A 20180-nucleotide genomic window follows, 5' to 3' on the forward strand; every position below is an offset into this window, starting at 1 on the left:
GTGTGTGTGTCTGTCTGTCTGTCTGCCTGCTGGGCTGAAACCCTGGAAACTCAGCAGCCTCGGCTGGGTCTCTTGGTGTTTGTAGTGTGGTTTCTGGGTAGTTTTTATTCAGTCTGTCTCCATACATAGTCTGTGAGCACCTTGCAGGCAGGGAGTACAGGTGTGTTCATGTCTATAACCCCAACACCTGTATGACACCTGACACTGAATGTCAGGTGCTTTAATGGATGCTCATAAAGGAAGGAATAAGAGGTGTGGTGTGTGCAGGCAGGCATTTAGTAATGAGTGGGGACTGGGGTCACTTGGTTGGGGGGAAGGGCTGCACCTTCCCCAGCTCTTTTCTGCATCCCTCCTTCTGCAGCTCGGGACTTAGAACTAGCCCCTCTGTAATCCAATGGGGCCCTGTGTCTTTGTGACACAATAGGGCACCAAGGCCCTCTGGGGCTCCCTAGGTGTATTTTACGTGCTTCACTCAACAGGGACAAATTTCCGAAGATATGCACATTGCATGTTTGTATATGAAATATCATACTTGAACCTAGTTTTAGGGAGGTGCATTTATTTTATTTATTTATTTTTTAAGATTTTACGTATTTATTTTAGAGAGAGAGTGCGCTTGAGGGCAAGCAGGGGGAAGGGGAGGGCAGGAGGAGAGGGAAGGAGAGAGAATCTCGAGTAGACTCTGCGCTGAGCTTGGAGTCCAACACAGGCCTAATCGCATGACCCTGAGACCACGACCTGAGCCGAAATCAAAAGTCAGCCACTCGGGGCGCCTGGGTGGCTCAGATGGTTAAGCGTCTGCCTTCGGCTCAGGTCATGATCCCGGGGTCCTGGGATCGAGTCCCGCATCGGGCTCCCTGCTAGGCGGGGAGCCTGCTTCTCTCCCTCTGCCTCTGCCTCTCTCTCTCTCTCTGACTTTCATGAATAAATTAAAAAAAAAAACTAAAAAAAAAGTCAGCTACTCAACTGACTGAGCCAACCAGGCACCCCTAAGGAAGTGCATTTAAAGGTTAAAAAAAGGGGCGCCTGGGTGGCTCAGTCGTTAAGCGTCTGCCTTCAGCTCAGGTCATGATCCCAGGGTCCTGGGATCGAGCCCCGCATCAGGCTCCCTGCTCAGCGGGGAGCCTGCTTCTCCCTCTCCCACTCCCCCTGCTTGTGTTCCCTCTCTCACTGTGTCTCTCTCTGTCAAATAAATAAAATCTTTAAAAATAAAATAAAATAAAATAAAGGTTAAAAAATTATAAAGCAATAAAGCGGCCTGTTTAAAAGGTATTCATAGTTTATAGCCTTATCTCAAACTACCCTCCCAACATTGCTCTTCCCAGAAATAAATCTCCTAAAGGCCAAGGGTTGGGCAGGACTTCCCAGGCTGGTCCCTCTCAGGAGGGTGGGCCAGAGCCTCCACGCCTGCTTCTGGTTCTGGTGGCCTTCTCCAGTGGCAGGCCACAGGTGGGTATCCACGGAATCCTGCCCACTGCAGTTTTCACTGGGGTGCCTTCTCCAAGGTGGGGGTCAGAGAATAGGATTCTGCCCCCCCTATGTCCCAGGCAGCAGAAAGGCCTAGATCTTGGAACCAAGGAGGCTGGGGGATGAGTGCCTCCAGTAGGAGCCCTTCTAGTACACATAGAATTGGTGCCCTGACCCTTGGTTACTGTACCCCAGGCTGGGGCCCATCCCACCATCCCTCCAGTCTCTTCCTGATACCTGGGCTGGGATGAGTGTTTAGCCTCTTCTGGTGTCCTCTAGGCTGGACATCTGCTCTCAAAGAGATGGGGCTTTCAGAGAAAATGACAGATCTGGAAAGCTGTGGGCACCTCCCTGAGACAACCATGTAGCCTTCTTTTTTTTTTTTTCAAAGATTTTATTTTTAAATAATCTTCAAGCCCATGACCCCGAGATCAAGTGTTGCATGCTCCACCGACTGAGCCGGCCGGAGCTCCAACTGTATGCACTTCTTACTGGAGGCTGGAGGACCTTGCAAAATAATATCCTTAATTCACATAAACCCCTGGGAAGATGATCATTAAGAGCAAGCCTGCTGTAGCTGAAATCACAAGTAAAATAGATGGGTTTTCTCTCACATTTACCTGACCCAGGAAGAGTGGGGCACGGGCAACAGGCTAGATTAAGAATTTCTGAGGGAAAAGATGAGACTTCTATTTCCCATTTGTGTTGTGTTTAAAGCTTGCATTAAGTCCCTACTATGTCAGGTCTGTATCAGTGGTAGATAATTCTTGGCTCAAGGAGCTAAAATTCTCTAAGGGAGCCAAATGTATGACTAGATCATTACAATACCATATATGTATATATGTGTGCACATACACATATATATATAATCAATTCTGGTATATATCATGTTTTTGTTGGTTTTTGGGGGGGCAGCAAAGCAAGGTGATAGTACGAGCTCCCAAGGAGGGAGGGGACCCGAAGGGGTTGCCCTGGTATATATCACGTTAAATAGAAGCATATGAGCAAACTCTGTAGGACCAAAACAATTCCTGGTGGCATAGGAGGCATAATAATGAATTAGGGTCTTAAGGGATGAATAGGAGTTTGTCTTGGTTTACCCAGGAGGCTGTTCCTGACCAAGAGCACAGCATGCACTCCGAATCTCACCCTCCTGGACAGCTTCTGCGCCCAGGAAGGTAGGCAGAGAAAGGGACTAGTGAGAGTATTCATGGAGGGTCGGGAGAGGCCCATCCCAAGAGGACCAGGCCCAGTGGGTTCCACTATGGGTAATGGGGAGGTGCCTTTGAAGGACTGTGCACTTGAGGCCTAGGGGCAGGGGGGCTGTTTAGGAAGGCGGGGAATATGAACTCACAAAGCCATGAGAAGCTGAACCGAGTAGAAGCAGGGTTGGGAATGGTAGGGCGGGTTTGAGAGTTGGTTAGTTTGGGAGTTGTTTGAGGGGAGGAGGAACCCAAGGAAACGGGGAATCATCTGCCTTTTCTCCACCCAGTGCCTCACTCAGAGCCTGGCAAATACCCACTCAGTCCTTGGAGGAAGGTAGCTGGGTGGGTGGATTGAGCATCAAAGCTGGGCAGCCCTGGGACAGGCAGCTGCAGGGATCCTGACCGTGCAGCCAATGTTTCCCACTCTCCAGGGATGCCGGTGCGGTCCTAGGGGAGAGAGAATGCCAACATGAACTGGCTGCAGAATAATCTTCTCCGGAGTGAGATGCAAAGGCAGCCTTGGCTGGACGCCAGGCCAGGCCACGCACCACCTGGGCTAATGCAGATTTGCAGGAGGGGTGGTCAGTGATCTGGGAGAATGGGTGCACACACTCTGCCTTCCTGCCTTTCCCTCTTTTCCCACCTCACAAATACAAATGTCCCCCTGCCCCTCTGCCCATGTTTGAGGGTGGTTGGGTCTCGAGAGGCTGGCCCAGGGCAGCACCAGTGGCCACTGCACCCCCCAACTTGAGGAGGGGCCCTTCAGGTCAGGAGGGAACCCCAGCCCCCCACCCTGTGCCCGCCTGAGAAGCATTGAGCTTTGGGGTGGAGCGGACAGCCTGGGAACCGGTCTGCCAACCAGTTTAACCAGGGACTGGTTTCGGCTCCTGAGTTCAAAGAAGCTGGGGTGCACCCCGTCCCGCCCGGCCAACGGAGCAGCGACACTTAACCCTTTCCCGGTTGTGCCTGGGGCAACGTCCAGGGCCAGTCCGTGCTGGAGAGGGTCTGAGCCTCTTCGGGGCATGAAATGGGTGAGGGTGACCTTGGCTACAGCTGGGGGTGCAACCAGGCCCATGAGAATGGGGAAACAGGAGAGAGGCTCCCTTGTTTCTCCTGCTCCAGACCTCCCTTGGGGTTTCCTCTTCTCGTGGAGGCGATCCCTGGAGGACCCTGGCTTCTGGGTGGGTGCAGGGGCACTGGGATTGGATTTCTGGAGTAATGAATATTCATCAGCCCGATCCGGCCTCTGCTTCTGTTTACTTAGCCGGGAGGGGCTGGGTTTCAGGTTCACCTTGACTCCCCGGAGCCGCAGTGGAGCAGGTACCCGCTCCTGCACCTGCTTCTCTTGCACCTGCCGTGCAGCTGCTCCCACCCAGCTCTCCTGGCCTGAGCCTTGCCTGGCGCGGCACCCTGCCTCTCCCAGTCTCCCGCCCGAGCAGCTGCTACGCTCAGCTCCTTCTCTAAGGAAGGTCTCGCCTCCAGCCCGAAGCAGTCAGGATTACAGGTACAGGAAGAGGGAGAGCGGGTGGGGAAACCAAGGCACAGAGCCCGGTCAGGGCACCCGGTTCTGCCTCCGTGGCTGACAAGCCTAACTGGGAAGGGGGGCCCAGGCAGGCCAGCTCCCATCTCTCGCTAGGTGGGCAGGCAGAAGTCAGACTCATCCCACCGGCTCTTGGAGTCAATCCAGGCCTCCAGCAGAGCTCTTTCTGGGAAAGTTTCAGTCCCGAGCAGTTCTCCATTAACGCTTGCTAAGCTGGAGCCTACCCCCCAGCCTGGAGGATATTCCTGGCTATCTGCTAGGGACGTCTCCCTGCTCCTCTCCTGGGTACCCCAGTCTTATCCAGAATGGAGAAGTGCCATCAGGGGCCCTGCGGAGGGATGTGGGCTGGGGGGTTCTGGGTGTTGTCTTAAAGCCCAGAAGCTGACTTGCTTTCTCAACTCCCCTCTACTGCCGCCCCCCACCTCCAGCACAGTCAATGGTTAACTCGTTCCAGCTCAGAAGGGGCCCGGCCCAGTCTGGGCAAGGCCGTTAGAGCAGTTCACAAAACTCAGCCGGGGCAGTGGGGCCTGTCTTGGGCTGGCCACATGCACGCCGTAGGGCTGGCTGGCCTAGGGGAGGGGTGGCAGGCTGTGCTGTGAGGCCCTTTGTGGGCTCGGAAGCTGTGCAAAGAGCAGAGGTGTAGCTAGCTCCCTCAGGGCTGATTTCTATCTTCCCCCAGATTGCAGGGCCCCAGGGCAAGGGCCCAGCCCTCAGCTTGGCCAGCTAAGGGCCCTGTGCAGGCCGCCTGCGTGGCTCACCACATGTCACTAAATGCTGGGTCTGCTTGAAATCCCAAGTACACCTCCTGCCCCCAGCTCCCTCCGGCCTTCTGTGATTCAGCCTGGGCATGCAGTTGTAGCTATATTGCTCTTTCCAACTTTCGATAGCTTTTGATATCACAGCACTTTTTTGATGTAAAGCAAATCAGATTTTTTTTTTTAAAGATTTTATTTATTTATTTGAGAGAGAATGGGAGACAGAAAGCATGAGAGGGGGAGGATCAGAGGGAGAAGCAGACTCCCCGCCAAGCAGGGAGCCCGATGTGGGACTCGATCCCGGGACTCCAGGATCATGACCTGAGCCGAAGGCAGTTGCTTAACCAACTGAGCCACCCAGGCGCCCCCAGCAAATCAGATTTTATACTACCTTGGGCTGGCTCACTACTTAAAAGAATCTTATAGTTTGGTTAGTTTGTAAAACAAAGAATAGTCCTCTAATTTATCTGTTCTGTTCAGACTTCCATATGTCGGTCCTGCTGAAAAGGGGCAGACATCTCTTACTGGGGTTTGTATGTCCTCTCGGACAGAAGGGACAGCAAGAGGCATCTTAGACTAGAGTTCAAGGCCAACAGTTGCCTTCGTGCCGTGGTGGAGGCCCCGGGGCAGGATCCAAAGGCTATTCCCGTTTCTCTGTGGTTTCCTGGTAAGTTCCTGGTGATCTGTCACTTCCTTCATGCCAAGGAGAGTTAAGCCCTGTGGATGCCGATCTGTGGCACCCGCTAAAGGAGGTGTGTTTTAGCTGCAGGGGCAGAAGCACGGTCTCTCAAAGAGGTGGGCAGTCAGATGGTTACTGTCAGCCACGAGCCGGATCCTCCACTCCCTGAGTTCCTCCCATCCAACCCCGGATGGGCGGTGGTGGGGTCGTGGGCCTTGCCCCAGACCAGGCGAGTGGTACCCATGGGCCAAGCAAGTGCCCTCCCCACAACTCCTTCCAGAAACGGAACACCAAGTTCTGTGCAAGGTTGTGCTAAGCCCAGGTGGGGCAAGCTGCCAAAGCAAACCTCTCAGGCTGTCCCCTTCATGCACTCACCTCTCCAGGGTGCCCTGAAAGTATTTCCCCGGCCACTCTCACCCCCTCCTCCGCTTTCTAAGTGGAAGCTGCACAAGATCTCCCCTGGGCTTCTCCCGCTGCTTGAACTCAGCTGGAGGGACAGAGCTAGCAATGTGGGATCTACTTCCCATACAAGAGGTAGGAAGGAATCCATCAGGCATGCGCTCTGGGCATGAGGCTGAGTATGTGGAGGGACAGGGGACAAGAGCAGCAAGGGGCCCACGGAGGCGGGCACTCAACCCATTCCAAGCCTAGGTCAGTATCCTGCTTTCGTTTTCCCCAAATTTGATTTGCTCCCCCTCTAGAAAAAAAAAAAATCCACGCTCATTATGGAATGTCTAGAAATGAGAAATAGTGGGAGAAAACATCCTCTGTTCCTTCTCCATAAAGAAAACCACTATTCATCATTTGTCGTATTTCTTTCTGGTCTTTTTAGAAAATGTAGTTAAGACCACTGGTTTTTAAAAGGAGGTGATCTATTTGCCTGTGCTCAGACCGCCTGACCATCTAGCTTTCTGGGCTACTGCCCCCTCCCCAGGACCCTTCCCAGCCACATGCAGGGTCCTGAGAACCAGGACCTCTCCAGGACCAGAGATGCCTCGATTTCTCACCCCTCTGCCTGCCCTTTTGCTGCTCGGAACTCCTCCAGTCTGCTGTCTCCTTCCATTTTACATGCCCCACCTGCCAACGATGTCCCAGCAGACTCATCTCCCAGAACTCCCACTAGCTCAGACAACACCTCTGTGGAAATGAGTAAAAGATGAGGCCACCTCCATGTGGGGCCGTATCACCGCAGGGCACATCACTTGTCAGTGGAGAAGCCTGGATGTCAGCCCCCAAGCCCCACCTCTGTTGGGTTCCTTGTGGAGAGTCTGGCCTGTGATAACCGTATCTCATGTGGACCTTGTGACCCCACCAAACCTCCCTGCAAACTCCTGTCCTCATGGAAGCTAGAGGGGAAAGTAGCCATCCCTCAGTAATTATCACCGTTATCACGTATTACTGTGCAGAGCGTGCCTCCCTCCGAGGGCTGGGATTAACATTAGAGCTAAATGTTAGCGCGGGAAGGGACAGGTGAGGACACTGAGGTCCAGAGAAGTCCCTTGCTAGAGGTCACGAGGCTGGTACAGTCCTCAGGACTTCCCCTGCCTGCCCTGAGGCTCCTCCCACTTAGAAAAAAACCACAACAGCTCCTTCACCCTGGCTGGCCCCCACTGGGAAGTCCAAATTACTCTCCAAATCATAAATCCTCTTTATTTTGTAATGAATTCCAGGCAAAATGCACAGGGTGTTTCTGTCCATCCGATGCCAATCATTCCCCAAACCCCCCTCTTCTCCTATTGTAGCGCTTATCTGAACCCCGGGTTCATTTGGTTCCCACCTTCAATCCTTTCAGGCCTGGACTCTTTTTTTTTTTTTTTTTAAGATTTTATTTTACTTATTTGACACAGAGAGAGAACGCGAGAGAGGGAACACAGCAGGGGGAGTGAGGGAGAGGGAGAAGCAGGCTTCCCGTGGAGCAGGGAGCCCGATGCGGGACTCGATCCCAGGACCCTGGATCATGACCTGAGCCGAAGGCAGACGCTTAACAACCGAGCCACCCAGGCGCCCCTCAGGCCTGGACTCTTACAATAGCCTATGATTAGGAGTTTAGAGAGGGCTGCTCCAGGGCACCCCCCTTCTCTCCACTGACCCCTTTCACTGTCCCACCCTGCTCCTGCAGAAAGCACCCCCCTCGGCTCCAGGGACCACCATGACCGAGGCTGGCTGGTGGAAGCTGACCTTCCTCCGGAAAAAGAAATCAGCTCCCAAGGTGCTGTATGAGATCCCCGACACCTATGCTCAAACCGAGGGCAGCGCCGAGGCCCCGAGGCCCGAGGGCGGGGCCCCCAACGGCAACTTTAACACCCGCCTGGAGAAGATTGTGGACAAGAACACAAAAGGCAAGCACGTCAAAGTCTCCAATTCGGGCCGCTTCAAGGAGAAGAAGAAAGTCCGGGCCACGTTGGCAGAGAACCCCAACCTCTTTGACGACAGGGAGGGCAAAGGACAGTGAGGGGGGCCAAGGAGGACGCTGACACCTCCCTACTCCTGCCATCAGCCGGATCTGAGACAGGAGCTTGCCACGCCGGCCTCCTTGGCCACAGCTGACGCTGTGGGGGCAGTTGATGCCTGCTGGCAGGAAATGGCTGGTTCTAGGTTTGTATTTATGTGCCCCAGCTTTCTGGAAGGTCTGGGTTCTCCCAGCGTCCCCCCACGTCCCCCAGCACGTACAAAGGCACTCCAGTCCAAGGATGAAAAGTCCCACCCAGGAAGGACAGCCCTCCTCAAAGTCGCGGCGCCGGCAGGGAGGTGGGCATGGCGAGGGACGGAGAGAGGGGGCGGACAGACTTCGCCTCCTCCTGGGGCACAGGGTCAAGGGTGAGTTTCGATTGCTGCTTCCACAACTGTTCCCTGGACCAATTCTGAACGTGACTTTTCCTGAAGCCACATGATGGGGTGGTTTCCTGGAGCTGGAGGAGGCGGAGACCCTGAACTTGAGCTCACCTCCTACCACAAGAGGGAAACTTCCTGGAACTTTGCCCCCAGGTGTGTAGGGAGAGGAGGTCACTGGCACTCTGGGGGGGAGGGGTGCTGCTGCAGAAATCCAGGTGAGGGACCCCGTGGGTTCCTGCACACCTCCTCAAAGGGACACTGCACTGGCTCATGGGTCCAAAATCGGGGAGCAGGTAGGGAAGCTGTGGTAGGACCTAAAAGCAGTCAGCTCTCTTCTCCCCTCCTACTGGTATTTAAGAAGGACAAGCCCCAGAGATGAGTCCTGGAGCTTTGAATTTTGTTTAAAAAAATAATAATTGTAGGTTTCTCTCTTTGTAATAAACAATGCTGCAAAAGCAGAGAACCTACTTATGCTTTTTGTCTTACATTTCCTGAGGACTGTTTCTCATGCCTTTATTCCCTGCCTGTAAGTGAAGTGCTCAGGGTTCCTTTCAAGCGTCAGGAAGGGTCCCCAGGGGGTGCCTGGCTGGCTCAGTCGGTAGAGCACGTGACTCTTGATCCGGGGGTTGTAAGTTCAAGCCCCACATTGGGTCTATAGATTATTAAAAATAAGATCTTTTTTATTAAAAAAGAAAGGGCGTTGTCAGTATAAAAATACGCAAAGGAAGAGGCTAGTTTCAGCTCAGTGGTCAACAGAGAGACCATCAGGGGCTCTAGAGAGTGGAGGAGACCTTTGGTGACTGACCCCACAGTTGCAGGGGTTTGGTTTAGGATCAGGACTCAAATTCTCATCCCACTGCTTAGTAGCTGGGTGATTTGGGGAATACTTTTTTTTTTTTTTTTAGAGAGAGATTGAGAGCATGAGAGGGAAGGGGTCAGAGGGAGAAGCATGCTCCCTGCTGAGCAGGGAATCCTGATGCAGGACTCGATCCCGAACTCCGGGATCATGACCTGAGCCAAAGGCAGTCGCCTAACTAACTGAGCCACCCAAGCGCCCTGGGGAATACTTTTTTTAAAAAACGTTCTCTGAACTTCCAGTTCCTCTTCTGTAATAATATGTATTTCGTGGGAATGGTCAGTATTAAGTGCCCCATAAGCAATCCTATAGTAGGTGCTCAGTTAATATTGGTTTCCTCCCCCTTCCTTTATTAAGGAACTCCACCATAGCCCACAGCTTCTGGTTAAGGAAGAGGAAAGAGTGTGCTCTCTGTGCTGTTAGATCCAGATCTTTCTCAAGCCCCAGGAGCTGGGAGCTAGAAAAAAATTGGGACACATCTCTGGAGCTCTTGGAGGGAACAGGGAGAAACCAAGGTGGCCACTAAGCAATGTGATCCTGCAGCTTCCAGGTCAGCTCCTTGCAGGCTGTCGGGCCACCCCACCCCAGGGAGTGTTGCTCAGGAAATTTATTACCAAAACAAACAGACCCGTACAAGGGGACCTTTGTTGGGTGGCTTCACCCAGGCCAGGGAGAGCTCTGAGGATGAGTGAGGGACACCAGGAGCTGGAGGGAGGGAAGGCAGGCTGGTTCAAGCATGCCCAAGGCCTCTTCCCCTATCCCTCCCACCATATAGAACTTTCTAGGGTCCGTCTGATTACCCAATCCATAAAATGTCCCATGGAGGAGCTGCCTTCCCCCCTACTCTAGCCCTGTCCACTGTGAATAGCCAGGGTTTGCAGAGAGCTTACAATGGACCAGGCCCTGTGGCAAGTACTCCATGAGGTTCCTTGGTCAGTCCCCTCATCACCTGAGACAGGTGCTGTCATTATCCCCAATTTCCAGCTGAGTTGAGGCTGGGAAGTGAAGCCACCTGCTCGCCACAGTGGAGCTGGGACTGAAGCCAGAGCTGGCCTATGCAACGACTGCTGCCCACAGCCCCCTCCACGGTTGATTCCGCCTCTGCTCGGGGGGATGGGAAACTGAGGCTCAGAACAAAGAATGCAGTCCAGTCACCTTCTGCAGAAGGGGAGGTAGGGTGGCAGAGGGTAATGCCTGGGGCTCGGAATCCTGATTCTGGCACCAATGGGGGAAAGCTAACCAGCTCGGAGGCTGAGTGTCCTCTGAGACACCAGACCAGAGGGGCCTGCCACTTCAGCCCATCCTGAGGTTCCTTGACGGAGGTGGTGGCTGGGAATGAGGCTGGGCCTGGGCCACCAAGCCCAGCTTCTACCCAATACTGGCACCACACGGCCACCATTACCCCTCTTAGGTGAGAGGGTCTACGGCCCCTCTGCCTGGTGCGTGAGATCCTGCTCCAGCCTTTAAGTGATGTCCGCAGGAATCTTCCAGGGAAACCCCCACATATATCCCTAAGCTGGGAGGCAGGGGGTGGGTGTGTGCTAAAAGCCAAAGGGCAATCTGGCTGGCCAGGGAGTCAGAGGGAGGCAGCTGCAAGCTTTCATGAGGCCAGAGGAGGAGGAACCGAGAGTGCAAATATGGGCAGGAGCTGTGAGAGGCTACGGGTTATCGGCCACAGTTTCACTGGGACACGACCCAACAGGGGGATGGGGGAGGCAGGAGGGGCCGGCTCCAACTGGCCTGCACTGCCCAGGAGGAGCCAACCCTGGGCAGCGGGCTCCCCCTGCTGGCCGCCCTACCTCTAGGAAGAGGAGGAGTGAGGTGGGGGGGGCCCTTAAACCCCCCAACTTCCCTCCTTCCTGGGCTGGTGGGGGATGGGAGGATGCGACCAGGCCAGGTTGAACATTAATGTCACACACGGCTGACGAAGTTTTATTACAGACTTGGCACAGTGATTGTCAAAGAACAGGAAAGGGACAGCTGAAAGCAGGCTCAGAGCTAGGGAGGGGGTGGGGGATACAGAGCTCCTAGTAACGGGACAAGGTACAGAAGGGCACCCCAGCACCCTCTCCTTCAGTGGCCACAGGGTTAGCATTGTGCCTTCCTGCACTTGGGTTTACGAGGGCGATCAACACCGAGAGGGCCTCCCTTGGAGGAACCACTTAATGGCAGACGCTGAAGCAGAGCACACACCCACACAGTGGAATGAAACCGTGTACAGACTTGGCAAGTTCCATGCCAACACGTACAAATAATAGTTCTTGGATTCTGGCTTAGTCACAGCAAACATTTACCCAGCCTGGCCTGTAGGCCATTCATTTAAGTTGTCCTTGTCACCAGACTTGTGCTCAAGGAGTGTGCAAATACAGTTCAGCCCAGCCTTGATGAAGAATCCAGTGGTGAGGGTGGGAGGTCGTTTGTTTGTGGAAGTTGGAGACAATGCATCCGGTCACTGGCGGGGGGGGGGGGGGGCGCTTATTAAATGCAGAATGGGATTCATGGGTCTGAGGTGGGCTCCCAAGTGGTGTTGCTGCTGGTCTGTGGACCACACCGAGTAGATCTAAACCCGGGGTCTCAACTTTTGGCTGCACAGAATTCCCTGGGGAGCTCTTAAGTTTCCCAAAGTTCAGACGTCACTCAGACCAGTGAAATCACATGTGATTAAAGCTCCCTGGGTAAGTCCAGGATGGATGAAAACCTGTGTCTCGGAGTCATCATCCATAGAGGTGGGGAGTTGGTGAAGGGGATGCATGAGTAGTCAGAAAGGTATCATCTCGGGCGCCTGGGTGGCTCAGTTGGTTAAGCAACTGCCTTCGGCTCAGGTCATGATCCTGGAGTCCCGGGATCAAGTCCCGCATCGGGCTCCCTGCTCGGCAGGAAGTCTGCTTCTCCCTCTGACCCGTCCCCTTCTCATGCTCTCTCTATCTCATTCTCTCTCTCAACTAAATAAACAAAATCTTAAAAAAAAAAAAAAGGTATCATCTCTGTAACAATTTTATACCTGGAAAATGAAATATACATATGTATGTGTATATACGCACATACGTAGCTCTCAGAAACAAATATGTAAAGTAAAGCTTCATTGAAATCTGCCTGGCTTGTAGGTACCAGCACATGAATCCCTTCTATAAAACTCCTGACTACCAGGGATCGAATACTTCTGGAGACACTTGCTACCTAACAGTCCACTCCCCCTTAGGCAGCCCTGGTTGTCTGAAGTCTCTCCCCGAACTGAGAGAGGAAAATCTATGTCCATGCAACTCCCACCTCTGGGTTCTTTGGAGCTCCAGAGAATACATTTCATCTCTTTTCCACGTTGTTGTGCTTCAGATAACGGGAGGCAGTTATCAGTGGGGTACAGGGCTATAAAAATACCCTAGTAGTAAGTAAGTTAATGAGGTTTCCTTTAGTTGCAAGCAACAGAAAGTGATTCTGGCTAGTTCAAGCCAAAAACTTCCTTTAAAAAACAAACACCAAAACAAAACCAGGGATAATGGGTGTTTTGAGGCAGGAGGAGGAGTTACACAGCCCAGACATGGGAAGGCGGGATCCAAGGTCACTCTGGGAGTTACAGGAACAGCACCTGGAGGCTTGCTTCTTGGCTGCCATCACCACTGTAGGACTTAGCTACAATGCCTCTCATGCTCTGGGTCTCTCCATTTCAGATTTCAAATTGTTGACAAGAAAAGGACGGATCAGCCAGATTGGCTCAGGTGGTTATGCTGGAACCAGTCAGCTTCAGGCAGTATGACTCAATCATACCCTAGTGGACAGGGCCGCGGGGGGGCCCACCCAGGGTCTCTAGAAAAGGGAATCACGCCAGCTACTACCTCTAGAGGGAGCTATTCCAATAAATCATATTCAAGGTCAAGAAAATAATTACAGGATTTTTTTTCCCCCCATTTGTGATTCTCTACGCCACTGTTTATGCTCCACTAGACTACCTACTTGAGAGCCAACCGAAAATACAGAATTCGGAGCTTGAACTCTGAAGAGCCTTAAAAATAAGGGGTGGGGAGGGAAATGGGCTGAGTTTAGAAGGGTCCCACTCGCCATCCCACACCCTCTCTTAGCACCCGGCCCCAGCTCCAGTTGGTGCCAGCAGATTGGAAGTCAGGGTGCAAGTCTCTCATAGAGCCAGTCTTCCTCCCCACGGTGGGTCATGGATCCCAGAGGGGAGTCTTCTGTTGGCAGGCCCCGCCGAAAGATGATCCGGTCATGCAGACGATTGGTTTGGCCTTGCCAGAACTCTACCACTTGCGGGTACAAGATGTAGCCACCCCTTCAAGGAGAGGCAGTGGGTTTGGTACTCTGTGCATTTTTCCAGCAGGTCACCCCCCGGTCCCCACCCCAGCCCATCTCAGGGCCCCTTGAAGGAAGCTGCTGGGATGAATCCAAAGAGGATTCCTAGTGGGGGGTGAGGGGAGTAGATCTGTAATTCTGCAGGTAAGAGTGGTTTTGAGTAAACATGAGGGTTCTGGGGCCCCTGTCTGGACGACCACCAGATATCACTCACCAGTACTTTGGCTTTGGCACCTCTTGTTCTCGGTAGAGCTGCTCCAGTTCCTCATTTTTCTTTCTCAGATACTGTCCAGGGGAAGGAAATAGAGGAAGGCCCAGACCGGGTCAGTGATCACTTAATAACCATTTACTAAGCATGTGCTGTGTGCCAGGCACTGGGGACACAGGTGAGCAAGGGAGGCTGGCCTCTCTCCTCTGGGAGCATAGTCCAACCAGAGGGTCAGACAAAGGAAGCCCATTTCCCCCTCTCCCCCAGGGAGACCATCCTTTCATTCTGCTGGAGAGACAGGGCCCTGGCACCCCCAGGGGACAGCTGTTGGGGGATGAGCTAAGGCCCCTGCCACCCAGAGAACTAAGGAGGAGCCCAACTCACCTCCCGATTAGGGATCACAGAACTCTGGCGACTGACCACAGCCCCAATCTGGCTGCTCTTGGGGCGGGAGTGAAAGTAGCACTCAGCCTCCTCTTCAGGCAGCTTCTTCACGGAGCCCTCCACGCGCACCTGCTCAAGGACGGCCCTGGCTAGATGGCATTCAATGCCATCTGCCCTCTCCACCAACACAGGCCCCCTTCCTCTCTTTCTTCCCTTCTCCACTGCCCCACCACTGCTGGCTCCAACTAGACCAGCTCATTAAGAGCTATTTGAGAGGCAGGCTGTTTGCCCAGCCTGGGGCCCTCCACTGGGCGCATCCATAACGAGGCCCAGGCCATCCTGGGAATGCTCACTCACCTGACGGTTGAGGGGCTCCCAGTAGAAGACAAGGGAAGCAAAGGGATTGGAGTCCTGGAAATGAAAGAGAATTCACAGTCGGCCATCCGAACAGCAGGGAGAACACCTCCACCATGCAGAAAGGAGGCAGGAAGTTTGCAGTATGCAGGCCTGCAGGGGATGCATTCACTGTCACATCTCATTTAAACCCTCAAAGGTATGCCTACTTTTACAGGGGTGGAGACAGACTCCGAGAGGTTAAGGAACCTGCCCAAGTTCACACAGGAAGTGCTAGAGCCGTGCTGAAAACCTAAGCCAGATGGACACCAAAGTGAGGCTTGCCATTTCTCTCATCCATAGATTTGCAAGTCCTCAGAAATGCATCTGCGGCCGGCATGGACTCGGGGAGTCCTTTGGATTCATGAATCGAATGTACACTAAGTATCAACTCTGGGCTTGACACCATGAGAGGTGCCGGGGGGACAAGAGGGGTACACCGGATGCAGCCTCTGCCTCCTCAGAGCTTACTGGGTGTTTAGCAGAGGAGACAAATATCCATCACATAAGCACACAAACAAATGCACACTTATAAACTGAAAAAAAGGCAGAAAGTAAAGTTACGAGTTACCACGAAGGTGAACAGCTGATGTGGCATGGGGATCGAGGACTTTCCCAAGGAGGCAACACGGGGGCTGAGGGCCAAAGGGACAGGAGCTACTTAGGGAAGCAGATGACGGAGGCGGTGTGGTCAGAGAGAGCACTCATTCACGGCAAAGAGAAGGGCAAGTGCCAAGGCCCACAGGCAGGACGGTGCCTGAGCACAGCCAGCAAGTGGGTTGGGGCAGGGGTGGCACCAGAGGGTGATGAAGGAAGCCAGGGCTGGCCCCTGCAGGCCCCTTACCAGCTCTTTTCCCTTCCGACTCTCGAAGTTAGTGAAGAAGCGGAAGCCGTCCTTGCCAAAGCCCTTCAGCAGCACCATGCGGGCAGAGGGTTTTCCGTCTCTGGGGCAAAGACCAGAGCGTGTGGTCAGAACCCACATCACTGTCCTTGCTACCACCTCTCTCCCCAGGTGCTCCCCTGAGCTCCCCACACCTGTGCCCCCTTATTCTGCACTGTCTGGCTACCCATCCCCCCCACCCCCCACCCCCCACCCTGGGGATTTGTCCTAGAGGTGCATGTATGACATTGCTGCCTGGGACCTGTTATGGACTGAACTGTGTCTCCCTAAAATTCTAGGTTGAAGCCCTAACCCTCAATGTGATTGTATTTGGAGACAGAGCTTTTAGGGAGGTAATTAAGATTAAATAAGGTCATAAAGGTGAGACTCTAATCCAATAGGCCTGGTGTCCAGAAAAGATATCTATGTCTCTCTCTCTCCTTCTCCTCCCCCCCACCCCCACCCCCCATCCCACCCCCCGCTCTCAGCAGGCATGATGGAAAGGCCATGTGAGGACACAGCAAAAAGGTGGCCACCTACAAGCTAGAAAGAGAGGCCTCACTAGGAACCGATTCTGACAGCACCTTATCTTGGACTTCTAGCTTTCAGAACTGTGAGCAACTAAATCTCTGTTGGTTACACCTACCAGTCTGTGGTATTTTATTTTGGCAGTCCTAGCAGGCTAACAAGGCTCTCAGGGTGGTGACCAACAATAACGCAATCAGCCAACGCTTAGTGATCATAGAAAGGGTAGTTACATTAGGACCTCTGCTCAGAGCTCTGAGGGGTATCCAGGGGCACAGTACCAGAGCCCTGCCTTCAAGGCCTGACACTTTTTTTTTTAAAGATTTTATTTAGGGGCGCCTGGGTGGCTCAGTCCGTTAAGCGTCTGCCTTCGGTTCAGGTCATGATCCCAGGGTCCTGGGATCGAGCCCCGCATCGGGCTCCTTGCTCAGGGGGGAGGCTGCTTCCCCTCTCCCCCCTACCCCCACTCGTGCTCTCTCTAGCTCTCTCTCTCTCTCAAATAAATTCCTTTTTTTTTTTTTTTTAAAGATTTTATTTATTTATTTGACACAGAGAGACACAGTGAGAGAGGGAACACAAGCAGGGGGAGTGGGAGAGGGAGAAGCAGGCTTCCTGCAGAGCAGGGAGCCCGATGCGGGGCTCGATCCCAGGACCCCGGGATCATGACCTGAGCCAAAGGCAGATGCTTAACGACTGAGCCACCCAGGCGCCCCTAAATAAAATCTTCTATAAAAAAGATTTTATTTATTTATTTGAGAGAGAGCGCACGTGTGCTTGCAAGCTGGGGGGGGGCAGTGGGAGGAGCAGAGGGAAAGGGAGAAGCAGACTCCCCACTGAGCAGGGAGCCCGAGGCGGGGCTCAATCCTAAGAACCTGAGATCATGACCTGAGCCGAAACCAAGAGTCAGACGCTTAACCATCTAAGCCACCCAGGCGCCCAAGGCCTTACACTTTAATGAGGGGGGGCGACAAGAGTTGAATAACAGCCTACTAGAAGAGGTGTCTCAGGGGTATATGATTGTCAAATAAATAATACAGCCGAGCACTGTGCTAGATTTCAGGAGAGGGAGAGAGAGCTTTATGGAGAGGTTCCAGGAGATGTAGCTCTTAAAGGACAGATGGGAATTGGGTAGATGGGGAGATAAGGGAGACAAGGGTTCTGGGGGTGAATGCATTAGGGGCAGAGATGAATGAGGCACTACATTTTATTACTGAAATGGAATTAAGTGAAGTATGATCTTTGGTTTACAGATAAGGACACCGAGGCCCAGAGAGGACAAGTAACTTGTCTGAGGCCACACAGCATGTTAGTAACACAGCTATAACCATAAATTTGCATTCCACCAAGTTGAGAGCTTCGTAAGTTTCCTACTTCACCTGTACCCACCCACAGACGGGCCCACGGCTATGCCCACCTGGTGCAGGTAGCCAGACACATGGCATTGGCCTCCCCTATGTCAGGACACTGGACAGCCTCTTCAAACCAGGCAGCAAACTGCTTCATGGGGTCCAGGGAGGTCAGCTGAGTCTCCTCAAATGCCTGGGAAAGGAGAGTTTTATTTAATAAACACATATAATTCTTACTGTGTATGTGGTACTACCCAGGAAGTAGATTCTGCTAGCTCTATTTTACGGGTGAGGACAGAGGCATAAAAACGTGGCGTAACTCGCCAGGTTCCACAGTAGTGATGGATGAATCAAGAGTTTCATGTCATGAGTGTCAAACCTATCACTTGGGGAGCATTAAAAAAAAAAAAAAAGCCATATTCCTGGGCTCCACCCCCACAAATTCTCAGTAGGTCTGAGGTTCAGTGAAAAACTGCATGTTTATTTAACAAGTATTTCTGGAAATGCTCACACACAACTAGATTTAGAAACTGCAACTCCGGCCTCAATTCCAAAAAAAGTTCTGTTGGTTTCTCCTCTGAGGAGGGAAAAGGAAAAGAACTTCTCCAAAAGGTAAGGGAAAGGACTGACAGCAGTGAGATCTAGGAGCTTTCTCCTCCCCTCCCTCCGTGAGTCAGTACCCTTCCCCCATGTGTTACTTATCAAATATTTAGAAGCTGATTATCACTGTTCCAAGCACTTTGCAAATACCAAAGTCCACACCATCCCTGCGAGTTAGGTACTCACTTCCCAGGTGAGGAAACTGAGGCCCAGAGAGGTTGTTATTGACCCAAGTGATGCACCCCGTGAGTGGCAGGATCCCACCCCGGGCCGCCTGCAGAGCTCGCGCTCTCACCCACTGCAACCCGCTGCCTGTCTTCATCCTTGTTTCCCCAGAGCCCTTCCTCCCTCCATTGGTTGTCTTGGCACCCCCTTCTCCTACGGGGTGACCCCAAACCCACCCCATGGGGTTCCTCCCCTCGCGGATGACTCGGGGACCCCTCCCAGCGGGAGGCCCTGCCCCGGTGGCCTCACCTCTCGGTCCCCGCGGTAACTCTTGCGCATCGGGCCCAGGTCCATCACGCCACCGCCACCGCACAGGTGGTGGAGGTAGCGGGGCCACTCGGCAGGTCGCCCGAACGTCACGGTGACGCCTCGCAGCCCGCACGTCATGAGGCCGCCAGCCACGTGACCCGGCGGCGCCCAGCGCTGGGTTCCGTTGGGTTCGGAACCAATTTCTCAGCCCGGGAGTTTACCCGGGGGAAGGAAGAATTCGCCCGTCGCCAGGCCCCGCTAACAGGTCCTAAGTCTTCGGAGCCAATGGGAGCTCAGGGTCGGAGGAGGGAGACAGGCGCGGAGAGGCCATTGGTTGGAGCTGTCCGGCAGCGAGGCCAATTAGAGCGAGAACAGAGGAACCCAGCGGCCAATGGGCGGCGCCTCCGGGGGCGGGAGCAGAGAGACAAGGAAATGCTGTCACCGCCGTTAACACGCACGTGGAGGTTTGTTAAAGGTATAGGGACTGCAGCCGCCCAGGCGGGGGGCGGGGAATGAGTCGCTGGGGGCTTGAGGGGAGTGGTCAATGTTAAGTGGCTGGCCCCTAGCAGGTGCCTGGAGGCGAGCCTAGTGCAGGAAGTACCCCCTAGGGGGGAAGCCTGTGGGCTGGGAAAGGACAAATGGAAAACGGAATTAGGGGCCAGACTCTGAGGCAAGGTGATGGGGAGACACAGAAGGAGGGGCAGTCCGTTTGGGGGACGAAATTGGGGCTGGAGAGTGGGAGAGGTTGAAGTGAGTTGTGGATCACACAGGATAGGTGCTGTGTATTGTGCGTGAGTGTATGGGCGGGGGTTCTCTGGAGTTGGGGGAGTGGGGGGAGATGCAGCGGGACCAGGAAGAGACTGTGGGGTGGGAATGAAGCCTGCTGAATGGAAAGGGGAAAGGGAAATTTGGGATCAAGCCATCCCAGACCAGAGCCATCTTCCTTGTGCAGCTCTGAACTCCTCTCTGCCTCATTTCTTTAACCCCCGGGTCAGAGCATGCTGCTCCCTTTGCCCATGGTTTCTCCTTTCCTGGTGCAGCGGAGTTCACACTAGCCAGTGTTCTGGTAGATGGAAAGGTTGCCACTGCCCCACCTCTCCCGGGCCTCCCTCATCTTAGCCGGGTTTCCACCTTCTTCACATTTTGATCTTCCTAGTTAGCTGGAGTCTGGTTCCTAGGTAATGCCAGCCATAGCTGAGGGCACAGGGGAGCAGGTGGCTGTGCAAAGCCGCTTGCAGGCTGTGGACAAAGGGCTGAGACGTGGAAAACCTACCAGTGCCCATTCCGGCTTTGGCCTGGCTGGGGCAGCCTTGGGTCAAGTCCTCTCTGTAGTCCTGGTTTCCACCAACATCAGGAAGGGGAGCTGCAAGAGCCATCTAGGCAGGCACCCCAGGACTGTGCCAGGTAAGGGGAACTTCCTGTCCTACCCAGGTCTCTGCATTACCAGGTGTTAAGCTTCATAAAGCCCTGCATTAGATACCTATCATCTTTTATTATATGGATGTAGCTTGAGCCAAATGGAATCTGGAAGACCAATTTGCTGCAATGAAATAATACATGTCTCAAGGCTTAATGATGTTGATCTATGGATTCTCCACTGGTTGGAATTTTTTTGCTGCATCGTTTTCCTCCATCAACATGACTGAGAGAGTTGACTGGACTTACTGTCTTGTTGAGGTTGTCTTTTCACATGTGAACATTGCTGTTCTCGGCTCCTCCCAAGCCCCTGCACTT

General features: G+C 53.4%; 3 protein-coding genes across 12 annotated transcripts in view; 2 read left to right on the forward strand and 1 right to left on the reverse strand.

Moving 5' to 3' along the window:
- Positions 1-1901: 1901 nt before the first annotated feature.
- On the reverse strand, positions 1902-18726 carry PNPO (pyridoxamine 5'-phosphate oxidase). 3 transcript variants are annotated; one of them, XM_064582889.1, is made up of 7 exons: positions 18447-18726; positions 17441-17565; positions 15466-15565; positions 14586-14639; positions 14229-14357; positions 13851-13921; positions 1902-3119 (listed from the first exon to the last, which is right to left on the reverse strand). In XM_064582889.1, exons 1-7 carry the CDS (start codon positions 18582-18584, stop codon positions 2990-2992), a joined length of 747 nt encoding a protein of 248 aa, XP_064438959.1. In that variant the 5' UTR covers positions 18585-18726; the 3' UTR covers positions 1902-2989. The 3 variants fall into 3 exon arrangements, with proteins under 3 accessions (XP_064438959.1, XP_045745005.1, XP_064438960.1); XM_045889049.3 differs by lacking the exon at positions 1902-3119 and adding an exon at positions 11251-13616; XM_064582890.1 differs by lacking the exons at positions 1902-3119; positions 14229-14357 and adding an exon at positions 11251-13616.
- PRR15L (proline rich 15 like) lies at positions 7772-8773 on the forward strand. Its single transcript, XM_064582891.1, has one exon. The coding sequence runs from the start codon at positions 7796-7798 to the stop codon at positions 8096-8098; it is 303 nt and encodes a 100-aa protein (XP_064438961.1). The 5' UTR covers positions 7772-7795; the 3' UTR covers positions 8099-8773.
- SP6 (Sp6 transcription factor) overlaps positions 18696-20180 on the forward strand; it is a 76610-nt gene continuing 75125 nt past the window's right edge. For 2 of the 8 annotated variants that reach the window (XM_064582882.1, XM_064582884.1), the window contains exon 1: positions 18696-18921. The gene's annotated coding sequence lies outside the window, so the exon portion shown is untranslated. The other 6 variants (XM_064582885.1, XM_064582887.1, XR_010408579.1 and 3 more) reach the window with 5 other exon arrangements.

The sequence above is a fragment of the Mirounga angustirostris genome, unplaced genomic scaffold (genome assembly GCF_029215605.1).
Source record: "Mirounga angustirostris isolate CCGP_5_RB_7025 unplaced genomic scaffold, mMirAng1.0.hap1 SCAF_17, whole genome shotgun sequence".
In the NCBI taxonomy this organism is placed as follows: Eukaryota; Metazoa; Chordata; class Mammalia; order Carnivora; family Phocidae; genus Mirounga; species Mirounga angustirostris.

Bases quoted from the DNA above. Each gene is read 5' to 3' on its own strand.
- PRR15L (XM_064582891.1), top strand. From the start codon at position 7,796: ATGACCGAGGCTGGCTGGTGGAAGCTGACCTTCCTCCGGAAAAAGAAA.
- PNPO (XM_045889049.3), bottom strand. From the start codon at position 18,584: ATGACGTGCGGGCTGCGAGGCGTCACCGTGACGTTCGGGCGACCTGCC. The intron at 15,566-17,440 runs GTGGGCATAGCC...TCTTTGCCCCAG, and splicing joins TGTCTGGCTACCTGCACCAG to AGACGGAAAACCCTCTGCCC. The intron at 14,640-15,465 runs GTAAGGGGCCTG...TTTCATTTCCAG, and splicing joins GTCGGAAGGGAAAAGAGCTG to GACTCCAATCCCTTTGCTTC.